The 25055-nt window shown below is 38.8% G+C and overlaps 1 protein-coding gene across 9 annotated transcripts in view; it reads left to right on the top strand.

Annotated features, from left to right (window-relative positions):
* The first annotated feature begins 325 nt into the window (after positions 1–325).
* The window catches only part of SNX13 (sorting nexin 13), a 76445-nt gene continuing 51715 nt past the window's right edge, over positions 326–25055 (top strand). For 2 of the 9 annotated variants that reach the window (XM_075050335.1, XM_075050317.1), the window contains exons 1-2: positions 326–539; positions 22075–22187. In XM_075050335.1, coding sequence (XP_074906436.1) covers positions 22089–22187 — 99 coding nt within the window. In that variant the 5' untranslated portion in view covers positions 326–539; positions 22075–22088. Of the gene's footprint in view, positions 540–1010; positions 1124–22074; positions 22188–25055 lie in introns of those variants that run through there. The other 7 variants (XM_075050361.1, XM_075050369.1, XM_075050326.1 and 4 more) reach the window with 6 other exon arrangements.

Genomic DNA, 25055 nt, shown 5'->3' with positions numbered 1-25055 from the left:
GGGACGGACTCCAGCTCCGGCACCGACCCGCCGAGCCATACCCGGCCCCCAGATTTACCAGACCGCGGGGTCTCGGCGCCTTCCCGCCCGCCACAGCGCAGCTCTGGGGCCGGACCCTGACAGAGGGCCGCCCGTGCTGGCCACGGTCCCCCCGGCCCAGGCAGGCAGGGGCGCGGACCGGCAGAACGGCGGGCCGGGCCGGGCCGCGCCGCGGCGGGGCGGGGAGGGGAGTGAGCCGGCCCCGGCAGGGGCGGCCCCGCGTCCCGCAGCCCCAATGGGCTGGCGCGCCGGGCGGGGAGCGGCGGCGGCGGTGCACGTAGCTTTCTCAAGATGGCGGCCTCTCCGGACGCAGCTGCGAGGGCGGCTGCGGGGCTGGGGGCGGCGGGCGGCCGCTGAGGGAGGCGGCAGGGCTCTGGCGGCGCTCGCCTCGCCTCGCCTCCCCGCAGGGCGAGGGGGAGCTTTCCGCTCGGCCGCGAGGCTTCGCCATGCTGCGGGGCTAGAGGCGCCGCAGCGCAGCGGGGTTAATAATGTTAGCAGAGGTAAGAGCCCCGCCGCGGCCGGCGGGGTGCGGGAGGGGAGGGAGCGGCTTTCCGTCCGCCCGAGCGGGCAGCTGCGCGCCGCGGCCGAGAGGAGGCTCTGCCCTCGCCGGGGCCTCCGAGCCGCCTCGGTAGCGGGCAGCCTCCCCCTTGGCCGGGGAGGGCAGAGGCGCCGGCCAGCCCGCCCAGGGCAGCGCCGGGCCCCTCTTATCAGCCCTCCCTCCCCCCGGCCGGGCGCTGTTCCTCCGTCGGGGGCCGGCAGGGCGGGACGGGAGGGGGACGCTCCAGCGCCGCGGCGGAGCGCGGCCCGCCGTGCCCGCTCCGTGCGGCAGCCGGCCGCCGGCCGGGGCGGGCCCGCCCGCCCTCCCCCGCGGTCCGCCGGCCCTCCCCCGCGGTCCGCCGGCGGCTGGGCTTTCCCGCCCGACGAGGGGCCGCGGGGCCGCCCCTCCGCGGCGAGCCCTGTTTCTGGAGGAGCACACCTGGTGAGGAGGGGGCCTGCCTCGGCCCTAGGCCTCGCCGGAGAGATGTCTCCACCCGGGCCCCCGACGCCGGATCCGACTTCAGCTCCTCTGGCCTCCACCTCTGCGGTAGCTTCCTAAAGGCTGCGTGTTTGCTTTCTTCTTAAACGGCTTAAAGCCAACAGTTTTGCTGTTGCAGGAGTTTGTGGTTGTAGGTGATTGGTAGAAGTTGGCTGCCTCGGTTTCCCTCTCCCTGGTAGGGGGTTTCTGTCCCAAAGCAGCTGAGCAGCCAGGCTGTGAGGCCAGCAGGTATTTGAGGATCAGCGTGGGCTAGAAATGGCTGCTGTGTCCAAAGGTGCTCTCAAAGGGGCAGTCTGGGGGTGTTGGTTTTCGAGTTGCTGGAAATGAGACTCTCCCCATACTCGGTTTTCTCTGCAAAGACCGATTGATTTTCTATTTTTAATATGTCAGCAAGGTGTCTGGCATACAGATACTCCTCCAACATGAGGAGTGTGTTACCTGTGTCTTATAATTTCTCGTTTTATCCTGCAGTGAAGGTTATTTGTCCAAAACTGGTTTGTCTTAAATCTTGAAGGGTGAAGGCTTGCTTTCTGACACCTGAGAAATTTAGCTTTGCTTTCCTGAATGAGAGCTAAAGAAGTATCCTGAAGCTTTCAGTTTGCATCAGTTCAAAGTTTCAGGGCATTAGGAAAGTGGTTCTGTAGTGCCATGAGCTCTCAGATTTCACCGGGAGGGTAAAATTTGCCAAGTGAGTTAAACCTGTAAAAATACGTGACCTATTTTTGCATGAAGGGTATGCCGTGGGTGGTCAGGGTTAATAATCTGCATTAAGTAGTGTTGGTGACTATGATACATAAGCATTAACCATAGTAATTTAGATTATTTCAAGGGTGGGGTAGAATGTTCTGAGTCAGTGCCTCATACCGGACTGTTTTTTCTGTTTGATGATAGCTGTGTATGCCTATCCAAGACACTTTATTGTCTTGAAATTGATTTTTTTTTTTCCTATTAGCACTGGTGTAGCAGCATGGATCACACTTGCTCTCTTGGCTTTTTGAGTTAGAACTTGGTGCTTATGTGGTGATGACCAGTAATGATACTTAGCCTTGATGTCTGGAGGACTGGATTCTGATGTCCTTTACTTCTAGTTCCTGTGTATAAAATATTTGTATATAAGATGCTTCAGGGTGAAGTATTCCAGGCTTGGTCTCTGCCAAGGAGATGACTTTTTAAATTTTTTGGGGGAGTCTAGCAAAGTTGCAGGCTTTCCTTGCCTGCCTGAAAAGCAGTTGTGGGGAGTTTTTCAAACAACCAGACAGGTCTTGGCTGTCAGAGGACCTACCTGATATGTGAACTGGAAGGAGTCCTTCACGGCGTGGTTTTTGGGTGTTCTAATGGTGACTTGGGAGCTAAAACACCTTGTGAAAACTGTATGCAGTCACACCCATAAACCCTTTCCACACTTTGCAGGAAGATGCAGATTGCTTCAAGCCTACTGATACATGTATACTACTTTATAAACACCTAAATATCTCTCTCCTTTTTTTTTTTTTCTTCTAAAATATGTGAACATTGAGGTGGAATGTATGCTAGACTGATACTAGAGTAGGGCAATAGTGAAAACTGCACATGCCTGTAGGCTGCCTAAATTTATCTTAATAACTTTGAGGAGGTGGAACACTGGACAGCCAGGAAGTCTGTTGGTTTTTTTTCCTCTCTCGAAGTAACTATTTTATTTGAGAACATATAGTGAAGTGAGATAAAAAAATTTGCTAGACATTTGCTGACTTGTGTAGTTTGCTACTATCTAGAATGGCCAAGATCACTGTCTTTTTTTTTAGCCATTTAAAATTTAGAAACATTCCTCCCACTATAACTGTTAGTTTTATAATTTAACAGTGTAGACAATATTATTCTTAAATATATTTTAAGCATGAAGGAAAGGTAGAATCTGGTTCTACATGTATTGTTATCATGCAGTTAAAACATAACTTAGTTCCTCAAAATCAGTTTCCTACATCCATTGACTATATCCACATATGCAGACCCCCAACAGATTCAGTCCAGTTTTGTGTGGATGCAGTTAGGATTAGGACCTTCTAATCAGTAATTTCAAGGGAAGATCATACTTCCTGTCAGGAAAAAATACTGGGTGTGTTTTTTATTTGGCCCTTACTGCAGGTTGTCTTATTTTAGTTGCATCAGAAATCATGTCATTGGATGCCAAGCACATATACTTATTTACCTACTTAGCAAATACTGTTCCCCAATTTTTCATCATCTTGGCCATCAGAACTTATTTCTGCAGTCACGTTGAATACATTCTGTCTGCATGCGTTGAGTCCTGCTGCAGTGATCATTTCCCTAGTCTGTTGGGTTGGCCTTTCTGTGTCTTCTCACTTCTTCCCCTTTTCTTGTTCATCAGATGTCTCCTTTGCTTTTCAAGACCCAGTGTAGCCTGTTTCCATGCAACTTGCTGTTTCAGCACTTTTTTGTCTGATTAGGCCATGATGGGCACAAGTTGCAATGGTCTGTCTCCTGTGTTTTTAGGCAACTGTCTTCACCATTCTTGCCTCTCGTGTGGTAGCAGCTGTACTGCCCTGACTACAGTGACGTGGCTGGTGTTTTACAACTCTGGCTCTTGCTGGTCAATAGTGTCTTAAGCTCTGATAGGAGCAAACATGAAATAGGATTTCGATAGGACTTAGTTTACAAGAAGTTTTAGAATGTCTTTCAAATTGATGGCCTGTGCTGTCTGCATTTGCAGCCTGTGTTGCCTCTAAAGAGGGCACTTCAGAAAAAGTGAGGAGTAGATTTCTTTTTCCAATTTTTTTCCCTCCAGTTGCTCATTAAACTGCTTTGAGATGCTTAGTGAGGACTTCCTTTGAATTTTAGCAGCTAAATTTTCGACAAAGTAATTCTCAGCTTAGCAAGACTACTTTTGTTGCAGTACTAATGATGATTGACAAGATTTTTGAAATTTGACAAAGTAGAAAAACTTTTTTTTCTTGTCCACAACTAAAAATGAGCCATACAAAATCAGCTCTGACACATTGGTGTTTCTTGTTACTGCAACTGGTCAAGATAGTTCATTAACTACATGTAGTATTTCCATTAAACAATCTACTTTTTATTTATAAGAGATGTTTAACAAACTTTTTTGTTAAACTTTGATAGCTGCTAACCATTGAAAATGGTTTTTGAGCAATACCAGGCAAATTAGCCTTGTTTTTAAGAATAAAGGTTGACTCAGCAGCTTAATTTGCTTTATAATAATAATGAATTAGTCTTAGTGAAACAGCAGCAGATTGTAGTGGCTATGTTAGTCCAGTTCTGAAAGATGCAGAACACAGTTAACTGCTTGATACATTATAGCCTTGTTAATTTTTTCTGTTCCTTGATACATGGGTGTGGAAGGTTGCTCTGATGCTTCATGTGACTAAACTATGTTTTGCTGGTAGAGAGAGCTTGAAATGTGTAGACAATTAGCAGGGTGTGGAAAGAAATTAGTTTTCTGTCCTTTTGTGAAACTTGTATGCTGGGGCTTTGCCTTGGTGCCAGTATTTTGGCAGATGAGCTGTAGCTAGAGCATCAGTTGGAGCCCCTCTGGAGGTGAAAAGCCTCTCTTCTTCAATATATTCTGTAAACGAAGGCTACCCTGTTGCTGGTCTGCTCTGTGTCCCTAATTGTTGCTATGACAGCTCTTTTAATAACTCCATATTCTGTGGAGTGTCAGTTAAAATTACGTGAGGAATGGTAAAATTAGGAAAATTAACCTTTTACAAAGAATGGATGTCATCTGTTCCTAGTGTTTTGTTTTTAAATATTTTGTTGGCTATTAGTAAAAGATAGTGTCTAAACGCTCAGGACTATTCTTAGAGTGTACAGTTGGGCCTAAACTGCTGAGACTGAATGTAGATTTCTGCAACAGCTCTAAAATGTCAGTCTGGACCATTCCCCAAAACAGTGCGGAAGAAGAAAAGTGTAAAGTTCCTTAGTTCAATAAAAATAATAATAGCTTGTCTGGTTAGATAGCTGAAGGAGCTCCAAATGATGATTTCCTCTGTCTGGTTGCACTCTAGGGAATTATCTCTGTTTTAAATATGTTTGTCCCTTTCTCCCCACCCTTACAAAGATGACAAAGCATGTTTTCCTTTGAACTAGCATTAGAAGAGTTGCTATTATTAGAAACAAGAAACCATTCGCGTTGAATGTAAGTTATTGGCAACACTTAAAGAATTAATATTTTGAAGTCCCATTAGCACTTTTCACCATTGCTTGGCTGAGAGTACTGAGGCTGGAATAACAGAAAAATCAATTGCAATTGGCACTTCCAGTTATACAAGAGAGAAACTTCAAGAAGTACAAGGCATTGTGATCTTGGGCTTAATTGCTTGTTCTGTCCTGTCCCCCAATTGTCCCTGTGTCCCCCCGCCCCCATAATGTCTGATTTCTGAATTGAAAAAATGAGGCATTATTTTATGATATAAACATATTGAAATATTTTAACAAGAGCACTCTAACCTTGTTTACATAATTTCTATAGTATTAAACCTTAAAATGATGACCACGTAGGTATGACGTGAAATGGGCATTTATTTTTAATGTGAGTAAGCATAGATGGTAGGTATGTTCAGCTAGGGGATGGCTTTTATAACTGCCATTTCTTATGGAAAAGAGGTCAATTCCTACCCTCTCAGAGTTTGGGAATACCTGTTAAAGATGTTATTCTTGCTCTGAAGCAGAAGTAGCTGTAAAATCCGCAGAGAGGGGAGGTGGATTTCTGAAGAAGTTACAGTGTCTGTTGGCATTCTGTTTTCTATATGGAAGGGGATGTGATCTCAGTGTTGCAGGTAAAACAGCATGAGTCAAATTTATTCTTGTAAAATGTCAGTGTTAAAATACAAACATTTAAAAAGCCCCACAAATTTTTAACTGGGTTTGTTCAAGTTGAATTCTCTGAAAATCCAGGGATTTCCCTGGACAGAATACAGAATTTGACCACAGTGGTTCAGTAGTTTATTTTGAAGCTATTTCACCAGTGCCCCTTAAACTTCTTCAGTCCTGCTGCTTTGCATATTTTCTCAGACAGTAAGCACAAGACCTATTTGATTTGAACCTCACAGTTAGTCGGTCCACCAGTTGCCAGCAGGAGAAGGAGATAAACTCATCATTGCTGCTTATTTTCCATTAAGTCCCTTCCTACATCAAATGGCCTGTATGATGTCCTTTCTGTGCCTTGACTTAGTTTGAAGAATTTTTGATAATCAGAAATACTAAATATCAAGAACTGTTTTTTATTTCACAGGTAGAAATAGTGCTGTGTTAATTCAAGTGAGGAGTAATTTGGCCTAATTAAAAGGTCACAGGTGCCTGTTGTCTATAACATTGATGTCTAAAATGCTTCATTCAGTGTCCCATTGCAGTTGGAGTTTTGGGTAGGAAGATGAGCTTCACACATTTTCTTTCCAAGAATGTTCATTAATTTGGGGGCTTAATTTGAAGAATTATGCTTAAATGTAGCTGTGCTGTTCTTACAGTGTGATTTTTTTTTTTATTTTTTTTTTTTATGTCTGTTCCTCTGCCTTTCTTCCCTTAATCCCTTGCTTCTGGGAAGAATAGGGTGATCCCAGTTCTATTTTAATGAAATCTGTTTGTGTCAGAATGCTATTGTTCCATAAATATCACTATTTTAAGATCACGTATTCCTGTTCTCTGGTATATTTTTGCAATTCTAAGATATAACTGTACTCAACACTTCTGCTGGTGCCTCTGAGGCAGTGTAGGTTAGGCTATCTCTTGTGATGTAAGGGAACAAACTTGAGCAGGAAGTTTGAATTGCTACATATCCTGTAGGATGCTCTGCGTTTCCACTCTTCCTGTTGGTGCTGTCGGACAAGGCCAAGTAGAAAATACTCTATAAGTTCATCGCAAAATTCTTGCCACAGCTAACTGACTGATTATGAAACACTGCCTCAGACGGGATAATTTCTCTCATAGCTCTTAATTGGTACTGAAAGCAATGGGAAAGAACATGCCGGACATTCCCAGTCATCCTGTATTCAGCGTTTGGCATTCCAGACTGTGTGGACGAGTTAAAAATCTGGTGGTGTATATGCTTTAGGAAATAAGTATTCAGTCTGTGTAACTGTAGAAAGAGTGATTGCTTTAAAGTTTTGCTGATAGTCAGAATGATCTTGGAACTGTTTGACTTAGAGATGTGATGAAGCCTTGCTCGTTGCCGTGCTGCTATTCTAACAACTGCTGCTGCAGACTGAGGAGGGATGTCTCTGATTGGTCTTGGGACCTTTCTTCCCTGTGAGGCCTGGCACCTCTTCACTTAAACCTTTGCATTCCATGTCCTTTATAATAACTCAAAACTATGTTTAATTTCAGTTTTCCCAAATGTTGTAGTATTTGATATTGTATCATCTTACCTTTCTGAAGCATATGTAATGATTTTTGTGATGTCTTGAAAATAAGAGGATCAGAAATAATGATATGTATTCCTTATCCACTGAAGGAACTATTTGTGCTTGAAACTGCATCTCTGTGTGTGTATATATATATATATATTTTTTTTTTTTCCTTTCTAAAATGCTATGCCGAGTGTTTGTTCCCCCCCCCGGTATATCTTGGTGTATTTGTTAATGATAGATATCTTAATTTTTAATGAAATCTATGTTCGATTGAGGCATTTAACTTCTTTTAACATATGTGGAAGAAAAATACTTTTTTTGTGGTTTATATACTCAAATTAGTATTTCTGATCACAATGCTAACAAAGGCAAATTTCATTAACTTTGTAAAGTAAAATCATATACTGTGAAAATCCTAAACCTTGCAATTTAATGTCTCAATTACAGATTTAATCTGATGGTACATATAATGAAATGCGAATTACTTATTAAGGTTCATTTATTGCTGATATATATAATTTCAAAGTTCTTGTGGAAAACATTGTTTTGTGTGAATATAATTTTCATTGTTTTGATAAGAAAATATTTCTCTACAATGCTAGGCTAGGAGAACAAGGTTTTATTTGCAATTTTCACTCTTACCACAGTTTTCCTTTTCATAGACAAATTTTATTTTCTAAATTGAGTAATCTGCAGTAGTTGTGTTAAACATAATTTACTCTTGCTTTTTGTGTGCAAGCATTTAGTACTAGCACCTTGCTTTATGGTCTTACAACTATATGCTGCATTCTCCCTTTTGTGCTTCATGCTTGTGTTAATTTGACTTGCACATGTGACTAAAACTTTGACATAAGTTTTGTTTATTTCTTTATGTTGATTTTAAGGTCTTGACTTTAAATAGTATTGGTCTTGTGTCTTTCAGTTGGCAGTTGCCCTACTATAGCTTCTTAAAAAATTCTTGAGATTACAAGTTAGCAATAGCGAGACCAAAGGCAAACTTTATTGTTCTATGAATGTTTCTAAGCTCTTCAATTACTTTATTTGGTATTTTCCTTTATTGAATTCTCCAATTAATGATGTTCTTCTGTTGCCCATTACTGTTTCCTTTATTTGTGCTTTATCTTACTGATACCCTCTCTTCTTTTGTTTTCTATTTTAAATTATTTTTCTGTTTTAAAATTTCAATATAACATTATGCTTGCATTCTTCTTAATTTTTCTCTCTGGATTTCTAGGGATTTGCCCATAACTGTTATTTCTCTTATTCTCTTTTTTTTTTTATGCATTATGCAAACCATTTTTCTGTTTTCCGATGATAAAAGTAATTGTGTTGCTTCTGTGTGGAATAGTATACCTGAGTTAGTCTGTGAATGCTTCCACCTTGCTGTCTGTGTGGTTCTTCTTTTCTTTATTCCTCTCATGTGTTTCCTTCCTCTTTCTTCCTTATATATTTATTTTTTTTTGTCACTGGGTTGGCCATATATTTTTCTTCAGATATCCTGCATGTATAAAGGAATTTAAGACATTAAGAATGCTATATCATGTTTGACTTAACTGGATGTAGTTTCAGCTGGTACTAAAGAGGTTTTCTCCCTCCCACCAGACACAAGCTGGTGGGACACTGCTTGTTCTATCAGGTCTAGCAGTTAAGCAGCAGCTGCGTGAGGAGTTGTTTCGTCTTGGTGACCCAGCCTTCTGGAGAGGGTGGGAACACAGGAGAAGTTGCCCTATCAACAGCTGCATGGTCCGGTGTGAGGGAGGTGCATAGTGCTTTCCTGCATTTCCTTCTGTTTAGATCTAAGGTGACTCAATATCCAAAATAATTCCTGTCCTTTTGAAAACAGGGAATGTCATCATTCCTTCTGTGACTTCTTCTCTGCCTCCAGAAAAAGTTACAAGTAAGGTTGGTTAGCTCCACTTTGGTTAGGTTTCTTTTTTGTTCTTGATGTTCTTGAGCAAGCGGCAATGATTGAGGTTTTTAGATGTCTTCTGTAAACTTGCCCTGAGACCTGGATATTCAAATGACTTAATTAGTTTCATCTATAATTAGTTTCAGTCTATAGAAGTATTAGTGGCAAGAGTTGATGCACCATTTCTGTAATTTCCTCACCCCACCCCGCCCTGCCCCAATTCTTTGAAATTTGTTGGAAATATTCCATGCCCTGATGTTTGAGAATGAGGTGTTCCACCAAGTTCGTAGAATTGTCCCTCTATGTAAGCTTTATTTGCAGATGTTCACGCTTGCTTTCCCTCTTCAGTGTTGCAGTGGGCAGGAGGTAGTATATGCACATGGGAGATATCCAGGAAGTAGTTGGTACTGTAACTCTGGACCCTGATTTTTTTGTGAGGAAGGAGAGGAAGACTACTTGAGGCTAAAAGAGCCATCTAGGATACTCAACAGGCTCTTGGCTTCCATACAGAGGCCAGATAGAGGTTATGGAGCAGTGTCTTGGAAGAAATTGTAGGAGGGTTCACTCTACTTATGCATATCTGGTTTTGCTTCTGACCTACACACTGCAGCGCCAGTCAGCATAGTTAGGTAGCAAATCACTTGGATAAAAGTTTCCTAGGGGTTGTGGAGGCAGCAGGCAGAATGGTTTTCTCAATAATGGTATTCAGAAAAAGGTGAAAGTGCACAGAGGACTGTGAAAGAGATGCACCAAGTAACTGTGCTTTCCCGAAAGGGATGGTGAACCAAACATCTCTTAGAAGTGAGTGGATAAAGCAGACAGGCAATAAGGACTGAAGGAGGGATTGGGAAAGGGGATATTAAACACAGGAAGGGTATTGTTTTTATTAGTACTCCCATTACATTTATCCTATGGGAAAAACACAATAATATTTAAACACTTTTTTCCTACCCTTAAGTAAGGGCAATTTTTCCATACCCTCAAAGTGCTGCTTTTTTTGTTGTCCATTCTGCCAAGAGTTAGGCATCAACTGCTTATTGAAGAAGTTGCAGTCTTCTTTGGATATTGTGGACTACTGAATAATCTGGAGGCACAGAACTAATCTCTTTCTCTGGCTTTATTTTATGCAACTGGATGATATTGTGTCCAAAAAAACAGTTGCAAGGAACTGGAAGTTTTGAGGTTTACTCTAGCTTTGTAAAGGTTTTCATAATTTTGTATGACATCTGTTTCCACAGTTGTTTTGTCTTCATCTAGTAAGCATGCTTCATGTGAAATTTGGCCTCGTAGGAGTTCAGATGTACTCTCGGAGACTACTGGGAATTTGTAGTGAAATAGTGGTTGTATCAGTTTCTACATTGTGTAACTGGAGGAAACTTATGGCACTTAAAGAACTGCAGCAAGTTCAAACTTAAGAAGGAAACAGTGGAGTAACATCACAATCTTCAGAGGAAGGTGCTAGTATTCTGTCAGTGGATTTAAGTTTCTTCTTAAAATTGCACTGTATTTGCAACTTGGGATCTATTATTTGGCTACTGAAAGCTGCTGCTTTGTGGTGCATAATCTGATCTTTGAGGTTCCTCTATTTTTACATCCATTTCATTTTGTAATTTGTTAATTATGATGCTGGTTTAAAAGCACTACATACTTTTAAAAAATGTTGGGGAATTATCAGTAAATTTTTGAGAACAGAAATTAGACACAGTGAAGGGGTGATCATTGCAAGCAGGAGTCCAAACTGAAGCTAGATTCATGGTGCTGGCACTGATTGAGGGCTTAGAATTAGAAGAACACCCCCCACCCCCCAAGTATTAAAATCAGTGAATATAATGTTGGTAGCTGTTTCTTCAGATTCCAATGTTTAGGCAGTAGGTGCCTGTTATGTTGGTGGTAGGTGTATAGGAGACTACTGCTCTTGCTTCTTCATTTTTGAAGACAAAGGTGAGCACTGGGGGGTGAGGGGGTTAATACTTTTAAAAGTTGTGTTGCTTCCCAGTCACATAAAGGGGGGGTCAGAATATTAATTGGGAGCACCACTAAACTTTTTAAATCTACTGTTGCCTTGGTGGCTAGTGTAGCCAGTATGTGGCTTCAGTATATGATTGTATTTTGTTTTGGCACAACACCCCTTGTGGTGGAATTGGATATTGTACATTCTTTTCCAGATGGATTTGTATTGTAATGGATGACCGAAACTGGACATAGGACTCCAGGAGTGGTCTTACATCTTCAAAGAGAGAAGGATCACTTTGCTGGACTTGCTGGTGACACTTTTGCTGGGTGGAATGCTGTTGGCTACTTTTGCTACAAGGGCATGCTGCTGACTCGTGTTCACCTTACTGCCCACCAGGACCTCTGGGTCCCTTTCTGTAGAGCCGTTTCCCAGAGTTGGCTCCCAGCCCGTATCGTGGCCAGGGTTATTCCGCAGATGCATACTTGTTTTTGTTGAACTTCATGAGATTCCTGTCAAGCCATTTCTCTAGCCTGTCGACATCCCTCTGAACAGTAGCTCTACCTTCCAGCGTATTGAGCGCTCACCCCAGTTCAGTATTCTGTGCAGACTTACTGGGTGTGCAGTGTGTCCCATCACCCAGGTTTTTAATGAAGACATTAAACAGCATCCGTCCCCCATACTGATCCTCAAAGGTTCCCACCTAGTTACGGGCTGCCCACTGAACTTTGCACCACTGATCATGTGTCTCTGCATCCAGCAATCCAGTCAATTTTTCACTTACCTACTTATCCAGCCCATACCTCACCAATTTTGTGATAAGGACGCTGTGGTATATTGCATTAAAGGCCTTGTTAAAGGCAAGGTGCACAGCATAAGCCTCCCTGCTTGTCCTCAGCATCAGTCACCTCATCATAGAAAGCGATTGGGTTGGTCAGACATGATTTGCACTTGGTAAATTCATTTTGGTTGCTTACAGCCTTCTTAGGGACTAAGCTGAGGCTGACTGGCATGTATTTGCCTTCCTTCCTGGCCTGGACCTTCCATCTTGCAGATCCTCTTCTGCTGCCAGTATAATCTGAGAAATCATTTACGTAGGCTTTCTGTTGAGCTTTGGCTGTCTGGATTCCATAATACCAGTTGCAGTACTGCCTGTAGTGAAGGTGCCATTTGACATTACAGCTGGGAAACTCAATGTGGTTTTCCTTTCTGAGCCCTACATTACTGTTTATAGCTTTTTTCCTCCTTGTTAATAAAGAAAAAGTGACTTTTTTTTAGGGGTGGAGAGGGATGGGGATCTTCTAACCACATGATTTCATTTACCAAAATAATGTCACAAAGACATGTGACATGACTGACTGTAGTTAGAGACAACAGCCTAGATCACTAGGGACAATGTGGAAATTAATTTTTAGTCTTGTTGAGCGTGTCTGTTATTGGAGGACTTCTGGCAATTATGATAGATAATGTGAATTAGCTTCTTTCACATTTGTAACCTGACCTAATAAGGCAATTAGAGTCTCTCTTTATATTTAGTCCAGTCTCAGATAAAAATATTCTGAAGCTATGTTGCTAACTTAATATTTTTAAAGTAACTTTTTCATCTAGATAAGGAGTATTGCTTATTTGGGAACTTCTAGCTTATGGTATGTACTTATGAAAATAATAAAAAAACACAGTAAAATATTATACTGCATCCAAAGCAGTTTTGTCTTAAAGTTGGTGGGATAATGTTGTAGTTCAGAGGACTCTGAAAATTGTGCTGCAAGTAGCAAATAGCAGATACAATATTACCAGTGGATTAAAGAATTAAACAAAACTCTCAGATGACTGATTTTATACATTGAGGAAGCCAGGTTACTAAGAGATTATTCAGAAGTTAATGACTAAATCTTTTCACAGTAAAGTACTGGATTTTGTGTGTGTATATATATAATATTTATGTATATGTGAAATATATCTAAACACATATAATAAGTTTAACTCTCAGTAAAAAAAGTCATACACATCCTGCAGATATGTCATTGAAACGTATGGTTTATCACTCTTTAGAAGAAACTACTGATTTTAAGGAGTTTGAGAAAAATTATTTGCTTTTAGATGCTTTTAAGCAGGTCATCAAGTGGTAGAAACAAAAACTTTATTCTTTTTCAGTGTAAAATTTGAAGGGGTTGTCTGCTCTTTACACATGTGATGAGTTGTTTAGGAAAAAGCAAAAAAAAAAAAAAAAGCACAACAACTGCTGCAGTTCCAAAGTGTGCATAACATTATGGAATTTATCTTATACCTTCATGTCTTTGACAGTTTTGTATTTGTAAAAACTAAGCACTTTCACTTCATTTCACTTTCTATTTTTGTGGGGCTGTTACTGTTTGAAGTTTGAGATTTCCTAAAGTAGATACTGTATTGTTGTGTGTCTTTTTTCCTTTTTTTTTTTTAAGCTAATTCTATCAATTTAAGATTGTGCAAACTATTTTGCACACAGCAGCTGCTGTGAAATTGTGCGGTATCTCCACAGAAGAAATAATGGATATATTTTAAGGAAAGTAATCATTGTTTGTCAGACCTCTTATAACCCTTCTTTTTCTACTTTCTCCTCCCTCTAAAGATCATGGACAAGAATAGCTTGCCTTTGAACAGAAGGCTGTGTTCCAAACCATTTAAGTATAAATAACCTTCATATATATATTTTCTTAGTAAGTATGAGCTGATATAGGTAGTGGCATAAATTGGGAAGTAAGGTGGAGATTTGAGTTCAAGGAATAGGCAGCTGCTTATTGCTTGGCAGAAAGGATGCCCCGTTGAAGTTGCCAGCACCATGGAACATGAGCTTAAAACTAAAGAGATTTTTTTTCTACCTTCAAAAAGCATAGCTGTTATGGTATGAAGAAACCTTTTTAAAAATGTCCTGTGCAACTGTTTCTGCAGTAGCTCTGAGCTCTGCCTGCAAGTTTTTAATTAGATGGAACATGAAGATATGGCCTACTAAGATCTGACTCTTTTATGGAGAGAGACTGATTGAATGTGTTTCTGTGAAGATAAATATTGGGAATCTTAAGTGGTAGATATTGTTCTAGAAGCAAAGTTGATGATTCTTTAAATTCATTTAGTGGGATCAGGTTTCTTTAGCAGTGAAAGAAAGAAAATATTGGTGAAAGGAACTTTTAAATAACTCTGCTGCAGTTTTGGGCAAGAAAGTAAAAAGTTCAGAATGCTGCTTGAGCAGTAATCACAAGTGAAATATTCAATAACAGTTTCTTGACTAAAGAACATGTGACTTGGAGATCAGACTTTTTTTTACTTGATAAAGATTCTGGGGGCTTCCCCTTCTCTCTCCTTTGCCAGTGTTTTGCACCAGCAAAACTTGAAATAGATGTAATCTGTTCATCCAGAGGCTGAACATAGAACAGTCTAGGTTATCTCATTGGCTTGAATTCAAGCTAGAGTTGAAGAGATTATTTCATTTTCTCACTTTAGATCACCTTAGATGATCCTGTCAAGCAATAAGCCTGGTCCTGTTTCGATCACCCTAAGGTGATCCAAAATGCTTTGATCCTTTTTGTCTGTCTTCTGTTCACATGTCTAAACTAGCTTAGATACAAGTCAGTATGAATTATTACAAAGGAAAAGGATCACTTTCTTTGAAATTATATTAAAAATGAGTTTGAGTATGTCACTTCTTTATTTAAGAAAGTAGCTGAAAGTGGGCTTGCATCTCCCATCCATCGTTACCCAAGATGTTCAAGTGCTTCTTTTAAACTTGACCAAAACTCCATATCCTTTTAAACTAGAATACAATTCAGAGTGGGTTTTAATGCAAGCATGTTACCAGAAAGAGTGTGTATGTGTGTGTCTTTGAAGGTGGCCTCTTGTTTTTCATAGTAAGATAAATACTTACTCCACTTTCAAAATAAGGTTACATGAAATGAGGCTTTCTGTCCCTTGCTGATAATTCTGCTGTGTAATAAAATAGCTGTTAGTGCTGAAAATGAAGGTTAGTAAAATGAAGGTTGGTTTAAAATTAAAAAATTGGCTTCCTAATTTCATGTTGTGATCAGCAATGCTGGCAGAGCAGGTGTGTGTGTGTGTGGAAATCTTGACTCTGGAATCTGGGCTGAATTTTACTCTGTTTTCTTCATTTGAAAAGGAAGTTTGGTGTTGAAAATATTTACCATTTCTTCTAGAACAATTATCAGTGTTAATCAGAAGACTGTTCTTTTTCTTCATCAGCTTCATTACACAAACCACTTGTATCAAAATATAGAACATAATTTTTCTATTTTTATTTTAATAATAATATTCTGACTATAGCAAACAGGCAGGTTTTATTTTAGTAATGGAATTTGTTGCTCTCTGGATAAATACTGAAATTGAAGTAAAGTGCACAATAGCTTTTAAACTTTTTAACTTTTAAATTTTTTTACATACTGTACTTCAATGTTACGTACTTCAAGAAAATGTTAGCGTATATTTTCATTCAAAGGTTTGCACTTATAAAAATGAACATCATGAATACTCGAAACAGTGCAGTAATCGTGGTTTTAGAATGTGGATGAAAAATTATTGCCTGTCCATAAGAGCTTTGCTACACCACCTTGTATAACTGTGGGGGAGGGGAGGGGAAAACGATCCCAAAAGCTTTTCTGTCTCATGCAGTGTGAGGAGCAGCAGGAAAATCCAAACTAAATACAGTTACACATGATTGCACTTGAATTAATCCAACTTAACCAATTAAGCCACTTGACATACATAGTGTGCATTGAGCAGAAGAGGAGGAGAAGGTGAGGTAGGGAGAGGACAGATGGACTCTTGCTTAGCAGAGGAGAGGAGAGCTTCCAGCCTCTGTAACTGGGAGGGATCAGCAGGAATACTGCACTTATCCAGAAGAAACTTCATTGGCCTAACTTCTTAACTCTTAACATTAATTGTGTAATTTATTTTTTTTATTTAAAAGATGATTAGTATATATTTATATACTTTAATGTTTTAAGCTTGCTTTGGGAAAAAATACTTAATAAAAGAAAAATAGACTATATAAAATTCCTTTTTTAAAAAAAATAAAAAATCCCAAGAGTTTTCTTGTGAGTACTGCAGTAAATTGTTGTAGAAATTCACTACAATTATTTTTACATAGTCTGAAGTAGAAATGGAGTTTTGCCTTGCCTTTTTGGGCTAAGGAAGGAAAGGGGCAAAAGGATAAGGAGGATAAGATAAAAAGAGACCTGTAGTGATGTTAGGAAATGAGGATATGCAGAACTCTTTTCAAAACCCTGCTTGACATGGATTTCATTTGATTGCCGTAACTTTAGCAGATAGGAGAATGTAACTACAAAGATGTTAATGGCTTACTTCACAATCGTTAAATATTTCTCCTAGTAGTGTAACACAACAATTTCATCACAGATGAAACTGGCACTCCAGTTTTCCAATTTTACTTGTCATGCTAGTGAAGAGACAGTAATTTGAATCCTAAAATAATGTTTTTAATCACTTGACAAAAATGACACTCACCTTAATTATAGAAAGGTTTATACGTGAACACATTCCATTTACACTCAAAATGGAAGTAAAATTAAAAGGCAGATGTTTAGAATTAACAAAATTAAACTTGACATCTACTGTATATGCAATCCTTGTAACTTTTTTTTTTAATGTGAGTCCAGATGTGGCATTAAATACATTTGGCAAAACTTCATATTAAAAAAACCCAGCAAAACCTTAAACTACCAAATGGCAAAGAATAGTTTGCTTATCAATGTCTAGTTAGGGACAGGTCGGCAACTGTCATTTTTAAAATATTAATGGACAAATGTAATTGGATATACACAGTAAAAGAATTGTCAGCAAAGCAGCATGTTTTTGTTTTTAAATGGCACTGTTCTTTCAATGTTCAGATTATTCTGTTGCAACCATTAAATCTGAAAACAATCACAAATGGCAATCTTCAGAAGTGGTATTGGCCTGTTGGATACTACAGCTGTAAGACCTAAATAGTATTCTGGTGAAGCTTTAGGATTGACGAGTGGATGATTCCAGAGCGCAGCCTTCCTGTGTGGATGTTCTTTGCTTCCCATCCTGCCCTGTCTCCAGACTTGAAACCACAATTACTCCGAGCGTGTGTGGGAATTGTGAAGATTGCTGAGTATGCCTGGAGCAGGAGCTCCTGGCTGGAGTGGGAGGACAGTGGGACACAGAGCCTCAAGAGAGGAAACACCTCTGCTGTTTGGCGGCAAAGGGGAGGATAGGAAGAAAAGGGCTACCTGTCGGGTGGAGTTCTGGAGTAGCACTGGTTTTGCACTAAACTAGAAACATGTATGTATCTTCTTGCCGGTTGCAAGCTAAAATTGACAGTGCCAGTTTAAATCCAACAACAAACCTACAGTCACTTTGTGAATTATTCTAGTGAAAGGTATATCAAGGCTGAGGATTTTGCTTAAAGATGGGACAGAAGCAAAGCTCTGAAAGCTTGTCAGCTGGATTAAGCAAGCAAGAAATCTATTGAAGCTACTTTAAAGTATAGTAAGACATAGTTGTGTTTGTTACTGGAGTAAATCATTGCTGTTGTGGTTGGTACATTAAATCCTTGCCATGCTCCCATTGATTTGTCTGCAAAATACTTTAGCTAATTCATAACTAGTAAATTATATTATGCATAACTGCATGCATACTAAATTACAGTGAGATTTTTCTTCTCTTAAACTGTTGATTTAAGACTGTGTGGCCTTAGTACACAGCTTCTACGAAGTGAATCCTGTAGATTTACATAAGCTCTTGTGTGAATGGTTATGTTAAGTCACATAGTCAGTCTTTGCTCAGCACTGCTAGCCATAGCAGTATGCAACTGGGACCATCAAAATGCTGCATTAATTAGGAAACAGAAGCCAAAGAAGGGAAAAGCAGATGTGTATAAGAAAGCAAGTTCTTTTTGTACTACTCTTAGTAGCTGGCTGTATACTGTGGAAAAAACATTGAGTGGGAAAAATGGACAAAGCCTAGTCAAAAAAAAAAAGTCAAGCAGGTGGTGTTGAGAGGTGATAGTCTTGTTATCTGTAACAGCTGAATCAAGCTCATGTGAATATTCGCATTAGTGTGTGTCTCCTCTCACCTGAGAAGGCTCTTCAGTGTGCTGTTTGGACTTACAGGAAGCCCTTTACTTCAATTGCAGTTTATTTTGCTAAAGCAATTCCTTACTGTGGGAAGAAAATTACTGTGTGTGACTATGATGCTACATTAGCCCTTTGTGTATATGACCTTACTAGTACACTGCAGAAGTTTTTCTTTGTAAGATCGTAGTCATGAAAGATAAGAAGTGGTGATGGTGGGGCTAACATACAGCATCTGTGGTGATGGTAAGCTGAAGTGCTAAAACTGATGAGGTGAAAGGGTTGTTGATCTGGAATAAAGATCCTTTATCCATGTGCACATGTGTGTATGCATACAGTATCTACCCATACATGCCTACCACAAGATTAAGGCCTATATTCTTCTTTAGTGTTTAGGTAACTGTCCCTAATTAACTGAAATTCAGTAAATAGTACTATGACAGTTCAGCTTGGAAGTTTGCCCTCCCAGCATAGGGCATGTCGGCTTCTTTTAAAGGGTCTGAAGAGCTGTGACTTAAACACTGTTTTTATACCATCTCTTCAGAAGACTGGCTTGTTCATTCTGTCAAGAGTGACAAACATTCACCCTGCAGTTAACTTCAGTAAGGTTAGGCAGAGCTTCAGTAGATCTGTGAATCTTATAAAAAATTGATATTATAAATAAAACTTATTTGGAAATAAGTTGTAAGTAGCAAGGTTTGAATTGGTTTGAATTGAGCTAGTTCCATACTGACAAGCTGCATTAGTCATATTTGTGTAATGTTTGGACTTTCTTTTCTTTTAATAGTTGATTGTGATGTGTTAAATGAACTTTAAACAAAGTTTTCATTTTTGTTTGGGAGTTGTACTGCTGAAGTCCCTTTAAGAAGTGTGAAGTTAGGGCAAGTTTTATTTACAGTCAGCCTAAAGGGAACCATGCTGATGATTAGATCCCTTTGAATGTCTCAAAATCTGTAAGACTATAAACCACTCATCTAAAGTATACAAGAATTGGGCCAGTATCTGTTGTACTTACTGCAGTGTACCAAGTTGTGTGAGTTTTAAGAAATCCTATTAAAATACCAAATGAGATTTGAATCTCTATAGCCTAATGCTAAATTGCAAAACTAGAGCATAGGACAAAAGGTCACTGTTTTATTTGAGTTGTAGAACTTTCTTTGTTAATTATGCATTCATCCAACTCTGAATATACATCCTGCTATCTAGTTTAATTAAGTTTTGTTAAGTCATTTAGAGTGCAAATGCCGTATTTAGAATTTAAACTTTTTTGAAAAATGCCATTAAGCATGCTGATTTTTTGACAAAAAAAGACCATGATTAAATGTTATTTTCTGTGTGTATTTCCTGTTGCTTGTGGTGCTGTGCAGAAGTTTTAAAACGTATTTCTGAGGGCATGAACATGAGGAATCTTCTTTATGTATTGAAATGTAGATAGATCATGAAAGCTCATGTCTTTTTTTTAGTTGTTTTATTTGCCACATTTTTTAGCTTGATGTCCCTCTTCTTATATCTCTCTTGCCCACCATCCAAGCAATTTATCTACTGCATTTACTTACTGTGAGTCAACAAAATCTTCTACTCAGCTGTGGCCAGGTTTTTGTTTTTATTTATTGTAGCACTGATCTTCAGCATTTTAGCTGTGTGGATTGTATGGTTAGTATCATATAATAAAGCTCTTTTTCAGCTTAAAGAGAACTGAATAACTTGCAATCCAGGTTTTAATTGCAGCACTTTAAATTAAACATGTAAGTATGTAGACGAGTGTAATTTTTTTCCAGCCTCAAACACCAAGAAAAAAGCCAGTATAGCTTCTCCATCTCTTGCTAAGAAACTTGGAACTAGGAATAAAATAGAATTTCATCTCAATGTTCCATTAAACTTAAAATACACTAGGAAGAATGAAATTATTCTGATGATTACAATTTACATCTATGAAACAGTCTTTCCTTAGAGCTATGATTTTGCTTTTGGGCAGTCTGATGTCTTGCTTTCAGAAAAGAACCAAAGCTGCTTTATGTAGGAGCCTTATTTTATATTATTTTTCATTGTTTATAGGATTTTTATGGGCATGAATCCCATGCCCAAGATGGAGAGATGAAATCGAAATAGTCCCTTTAGAGAAATGAGAGCTGTAGGCAAGCTTCCCCTGTCCTCCATATTAAAAGCTAAAAAAGGGCTCTGCAAATATGGTGTTCAATCTCTGCTTGTTTTCTAAATGTCAAACTGCAAGACGAGTTTATTTAAATACTTTCTTAGTGTTACTTGTTGACATAGCAGTTGTCTGAGTTCCCATCAGGGTGTCATTTGATCACTGGTAGGAAAGGTGTAAATTAGACAACAAAAAAAGAAAAGTTGAGAACCTTGGAGCTGGAACAGTTTTGGTGGCCTATAAATACTTATCATTGGTTTCACACTCTTGGGACTTGGCTGAAACATGCTTTCCATATTGAACTAGAGACTAGATTGAATTAAATTTATGTAATCTTTGTCAACTGCATTGCGGTATTGTGAAGGTCCATAACTATTGTAGCTCTGCTCAGTCAGGTTTTCACTACCTTGCTTTTTAGATTACCCTGCATATATGTATATATACGTACATACACGCATCTATAATTTATATACATAGATCAAGTGTATATGTGTGTATATGAGTGCACTTATGCTGTAACCTGTATTGGCACAATAATCTGAATCTTACTGCTTTTTTCATTCTCCTGGTGAATTGCCAGCACAGGTGAAGTTTTGCCTGGTGCATTATGCAAGACAGCAGCCCCAAAATCCCACCAGCCCCACAGATGCTCTTGCAGCTGACTTTAGCTGCACCATGGGCTTTCCAAACAACCCATCTCCTCCCACTGCAAAAGTATCAGTTCTACTCCTAAGCCAGATTGCTTCTAGGAACGTGGTAATGCCTGCGTGGAGAAATGTTAATCTGGAATCACTTTTTTTTTAATATATATTAAATTTCCTGATTTTAAAACAGAATTGTATTTAGATATTTCAGAAAATTGTTTGAAGGCTTTTGATTTCTGTGGTAAAAATTGTTAGAGGTAGTAATAAGTTTCTTAAGGTTCCCTTCCTTTTATTTAAAGGGAGAAGTAAAAGTAAACTTGCACCAAATATTTGGTGCACCTGTTGACCCATTTGTGACTTGACTGCAGAAAGGGATGCATTTTTGGTCTTGCAGCTGCTTTGATATAGGGAAGAAATAGCATTGCTTGGTTGTGGAAAATGACACGTTTAGTTATGTAAAACAAGGTTGCATTCGTTTCTTCCTGTTTTGTTACAAAGCCTGCGTTTTTCTTGGAAGTAGTGCAGAATTTCATGGGGCGGGGGGAAGGGATCTCAAGAAACAAAAGTGCATAAAATGAGAATAGAGAAGAAAAAGAAATTATGCTTTAAAGGGTGATAGTTGCATCTGAAGTGAGAGGTGAGTAACAATATTTGAAGGAAAAATGCTCTAATGTTGGCTGAATTGGACTACTAACCCACAATATAACTTGATAGCAATGTGCTTTTAAAAAAATAAAGATAACTTTTATTTCATCAAGCAAAACTTATTTCATATCTAGGTAAAATGTATCAAGCTTTGTAGAAACTACAGATACTGCTTTGGAGATATAAAATTATATGAATATCATATTAATTATTCCTTTTCCATGTGTTCTTGTTTACAGACCAGTCTTTCCATATGGGGATGGGGAAGTCTTGGCCTTGTGCTTTTTCTAGTAACTTTTGGACCCTTCGCTATATTTTACTTTGCATTTTATATCCTCTGCTTTGTGGGTGGGTAAGTATACTACTTAGCGTATTGTATAATTTACTATGAAAGTAAAATTTTAATGTGTATATTAGCAAATAGTTTGCTCTGAAAATCTGAAGTGACTTCTATGTAATTAATGTTTCCATATTTGAGCAGCTCTTTATGAGCAAAATTTTTTTTCTTGAAATCTCAATTTTATCAAAAGTTGGTTGTTTTTTTTTCCCGTTGCTGTTGAATAGTGCTTATACTACCTTTGCCCAGGCAAAAAAAAGATTTCCGATTTAAAAAAAAAAGGCAGCTATTTATACTGGTTGTTAGAGGAAAAGTACCTACATACAAACAATGTTCATTTCAGTTCATACTTTCTATTATTGTGTTGGTTATCTTCTCAGGTACTTACTAAGTAATTATGTCCCCTTTCCTTATCACAATCTCATTTTCCTACCCAAGATACTTCATTCATGAGGAAAGTGAGTTGATGTTTTCCTTGGTGTGTGGAAAGGATGCTGTATCTTGAACAAATAGATCAGTTCAGCAGCTGTAGACATTTCATACTTTATCTATAGAGGCAGGAAGGGAGCAAACAGGTGATGTTTTTATAGTCTTTAGCACCATTATTACATTGTATATTATAATATCTGCCTTGTAACCATTAAAACTTTTGGTTTTAATGCCAAGTCTAAATGTATTAGTGGGATATTCCTCCTTCCTTTCACTTACAAGAACAATCTGCAGGACAGTGACATTTCTAGGCTCTCCAAGACCTGCTTGGCTTCTACTGGGGTGTTTGGTCTATTTTTAATATTTTTTTCTTCCTTCCTTCGGAACACTCTTTTAACCTTCTTACTGGATATAGTACAGAATGTATGTATATTCCTGTATGTCTCATCAAAACATGTAATAGAGTTTAGTGGCTAAAATTAGAGCTGCTACGCTTGGGTTTCAACTGTATTAAACTTGGAATTCCATCTTTGAGAAATCAGAATAGTCAGTCTACCAGAGTGAGGATTTAGTTAAAGTAAAACTACCTTTTATGTAAATGCTTTTGTCCTGTTAAGTCTTGATATATGTATGATTGGCATATTTTGCTGGCCATTTGTTCAGGGCAAAAGGCAAAGAGTTCATCCAAAGGGCAAGAGTTTGTCCATTTACTGTTTTGTATTACCACTTCCTTAGTATTTGCAGTATGAATAATGTGGGATATAATAATTTCTTAAAAGCGTATCCTTCCTTCTTGCTCAATTTCAGTTGCTTGGCTTTTCAAAGCTAACAGTCAAAGCAGTCTCTCATGGAGTATGTCTGAAGTCAGCTACAGTTTGCCACTGTGAGACTGCCTCTAGTGCCTGAGCTCACTCATTCTCAAGTCAGCTCTGATATCTCTTCGCTGTGATTCTTTTGCTGCTTTGGTTCTTTTTTGTAGGTAGTTAGTGAACATTGATCTTCTTAAGGATAAATTCATCTTGTGTGTATCTGTTAAAGCAGAATTTGTATCCGTCTCCCTACTATGTGTTTACTTATGTAGATAGATATGAAGTCGCAGCCTTTCCAGCAGAATGTCATTACTTCATTACTTTAACATGCATGTCATCTTGGCTAAGGCTATGATCTGGCCCTTTTTTACACTGTTAATCTTTTTCAGAGCAACACACCTACTTTAACATTCAGCATACAGAACCATGAGTGCTAACTAGGTCAAGTAGGTTTATAGCTAAATTATTCTTGCCTGCTTTTTCTTTTTGAATTAATTCCCATGAAGTTACACAAAATACTTATGTTTCTCTTGGAAACAAATGGAAATTAATGTTATGAAGTAACTTTTTCACTTATGATTGGCAATTGTATATCGTAACATAATTTATATAAATTTAGAAAATAGAAATCTAATTTTGGTTCATGATGGTAGTAGTGTCCTTAATACTTACCGTACCCATATCTGAAGAAAAATAACAATTTTGGGCATGGATTTTAATCATAGAATTTTATGTTGAAACTTGGAGTTCTTATCCAATTTGTCATGCAGTTTTCTAACTTTTTATACATGCTCAAAACCAGTGGCCTGTATCAAAGGTTTCTGACTGGGAGTCCACTTCTGTCCCATTTTGCAGTTCAAACAAAAGAAAATGTTGAATCATAGCTGGTTGCATTCCTGGTATTAACCTAAGCATTTAAATTATGTGCCAGTGAGTCGTGAAGGAAAACAATGGTGATGCCATAGCTGTATCAACATAATTAGTCTGTTTATACTGTTTCACTTCCGTTATGTGCTATCTAATTATTTCTTTTTTATTTACTCTGAACTGTGTGTTTGCACAGATAGCTTGTAGTAAGTGTAGTATTGTTGTTTATGTGCATGGAAGTATACTGAAATTATTTGTGTATATGAATAAAAGCTCTAAATCAAAAGTTCTCCTTGTTTCGTTTTGTTTTAAGACTGTTTTATAAAATGTTAGCTTTTTTGGTTTTTAGTACATCCCTCTTCAATTCAGGATCTGGTAACTCATTGCTTAGGGAACTGAACTCTTTCCACCAAAAGCAGGAGGCAAAAGATAGGTATCATTTCTTTAACCTGTGTAGCCAAGACTGTTACAAGGTGTTAATCTTCATGAAATGTTTTTTTTTGCCTCTACTTCAAGTATTGGTGCAAACCCCTTAACCTGAGCGCTGGGCCTGTCTTTTACCATCTGCCTTTTCTTTGTACTATGATTGTTTCTTACCTTATTCTCTCTCCTTCCTGCTTTCAATCCTAAGGAAGTAAAATAAAAATTATGTGAATTGCGGGTCTGCCAACAGCCTTAGGCTTCTGATGTTGGGAGAATTGAAATTTCTTGGACCATCAGTTGCTTTAAAGGAATTTGCTCTGTCATCAAAAAACATTGATACTTAATCACATCCATA

The sequence above is a fragment of the Buteo buteo genome, chromosome 2 (assembly GCF_964188355.1).
Source record: "Buteo buteo chromosome 2, bButBut1.hap1.1, whole genome shotgun sequence".
NCBI lineage: Eukaryota > Metazoa > Chordata > Aves > Accipitriformes > Accipitridae > Buteo > Buteo buteo.
The sequence above is the reverse complement of the archived record's forward strand: the minus strand, read 5'-3'. Positions and strand labels throughout refer to the sequence as shown.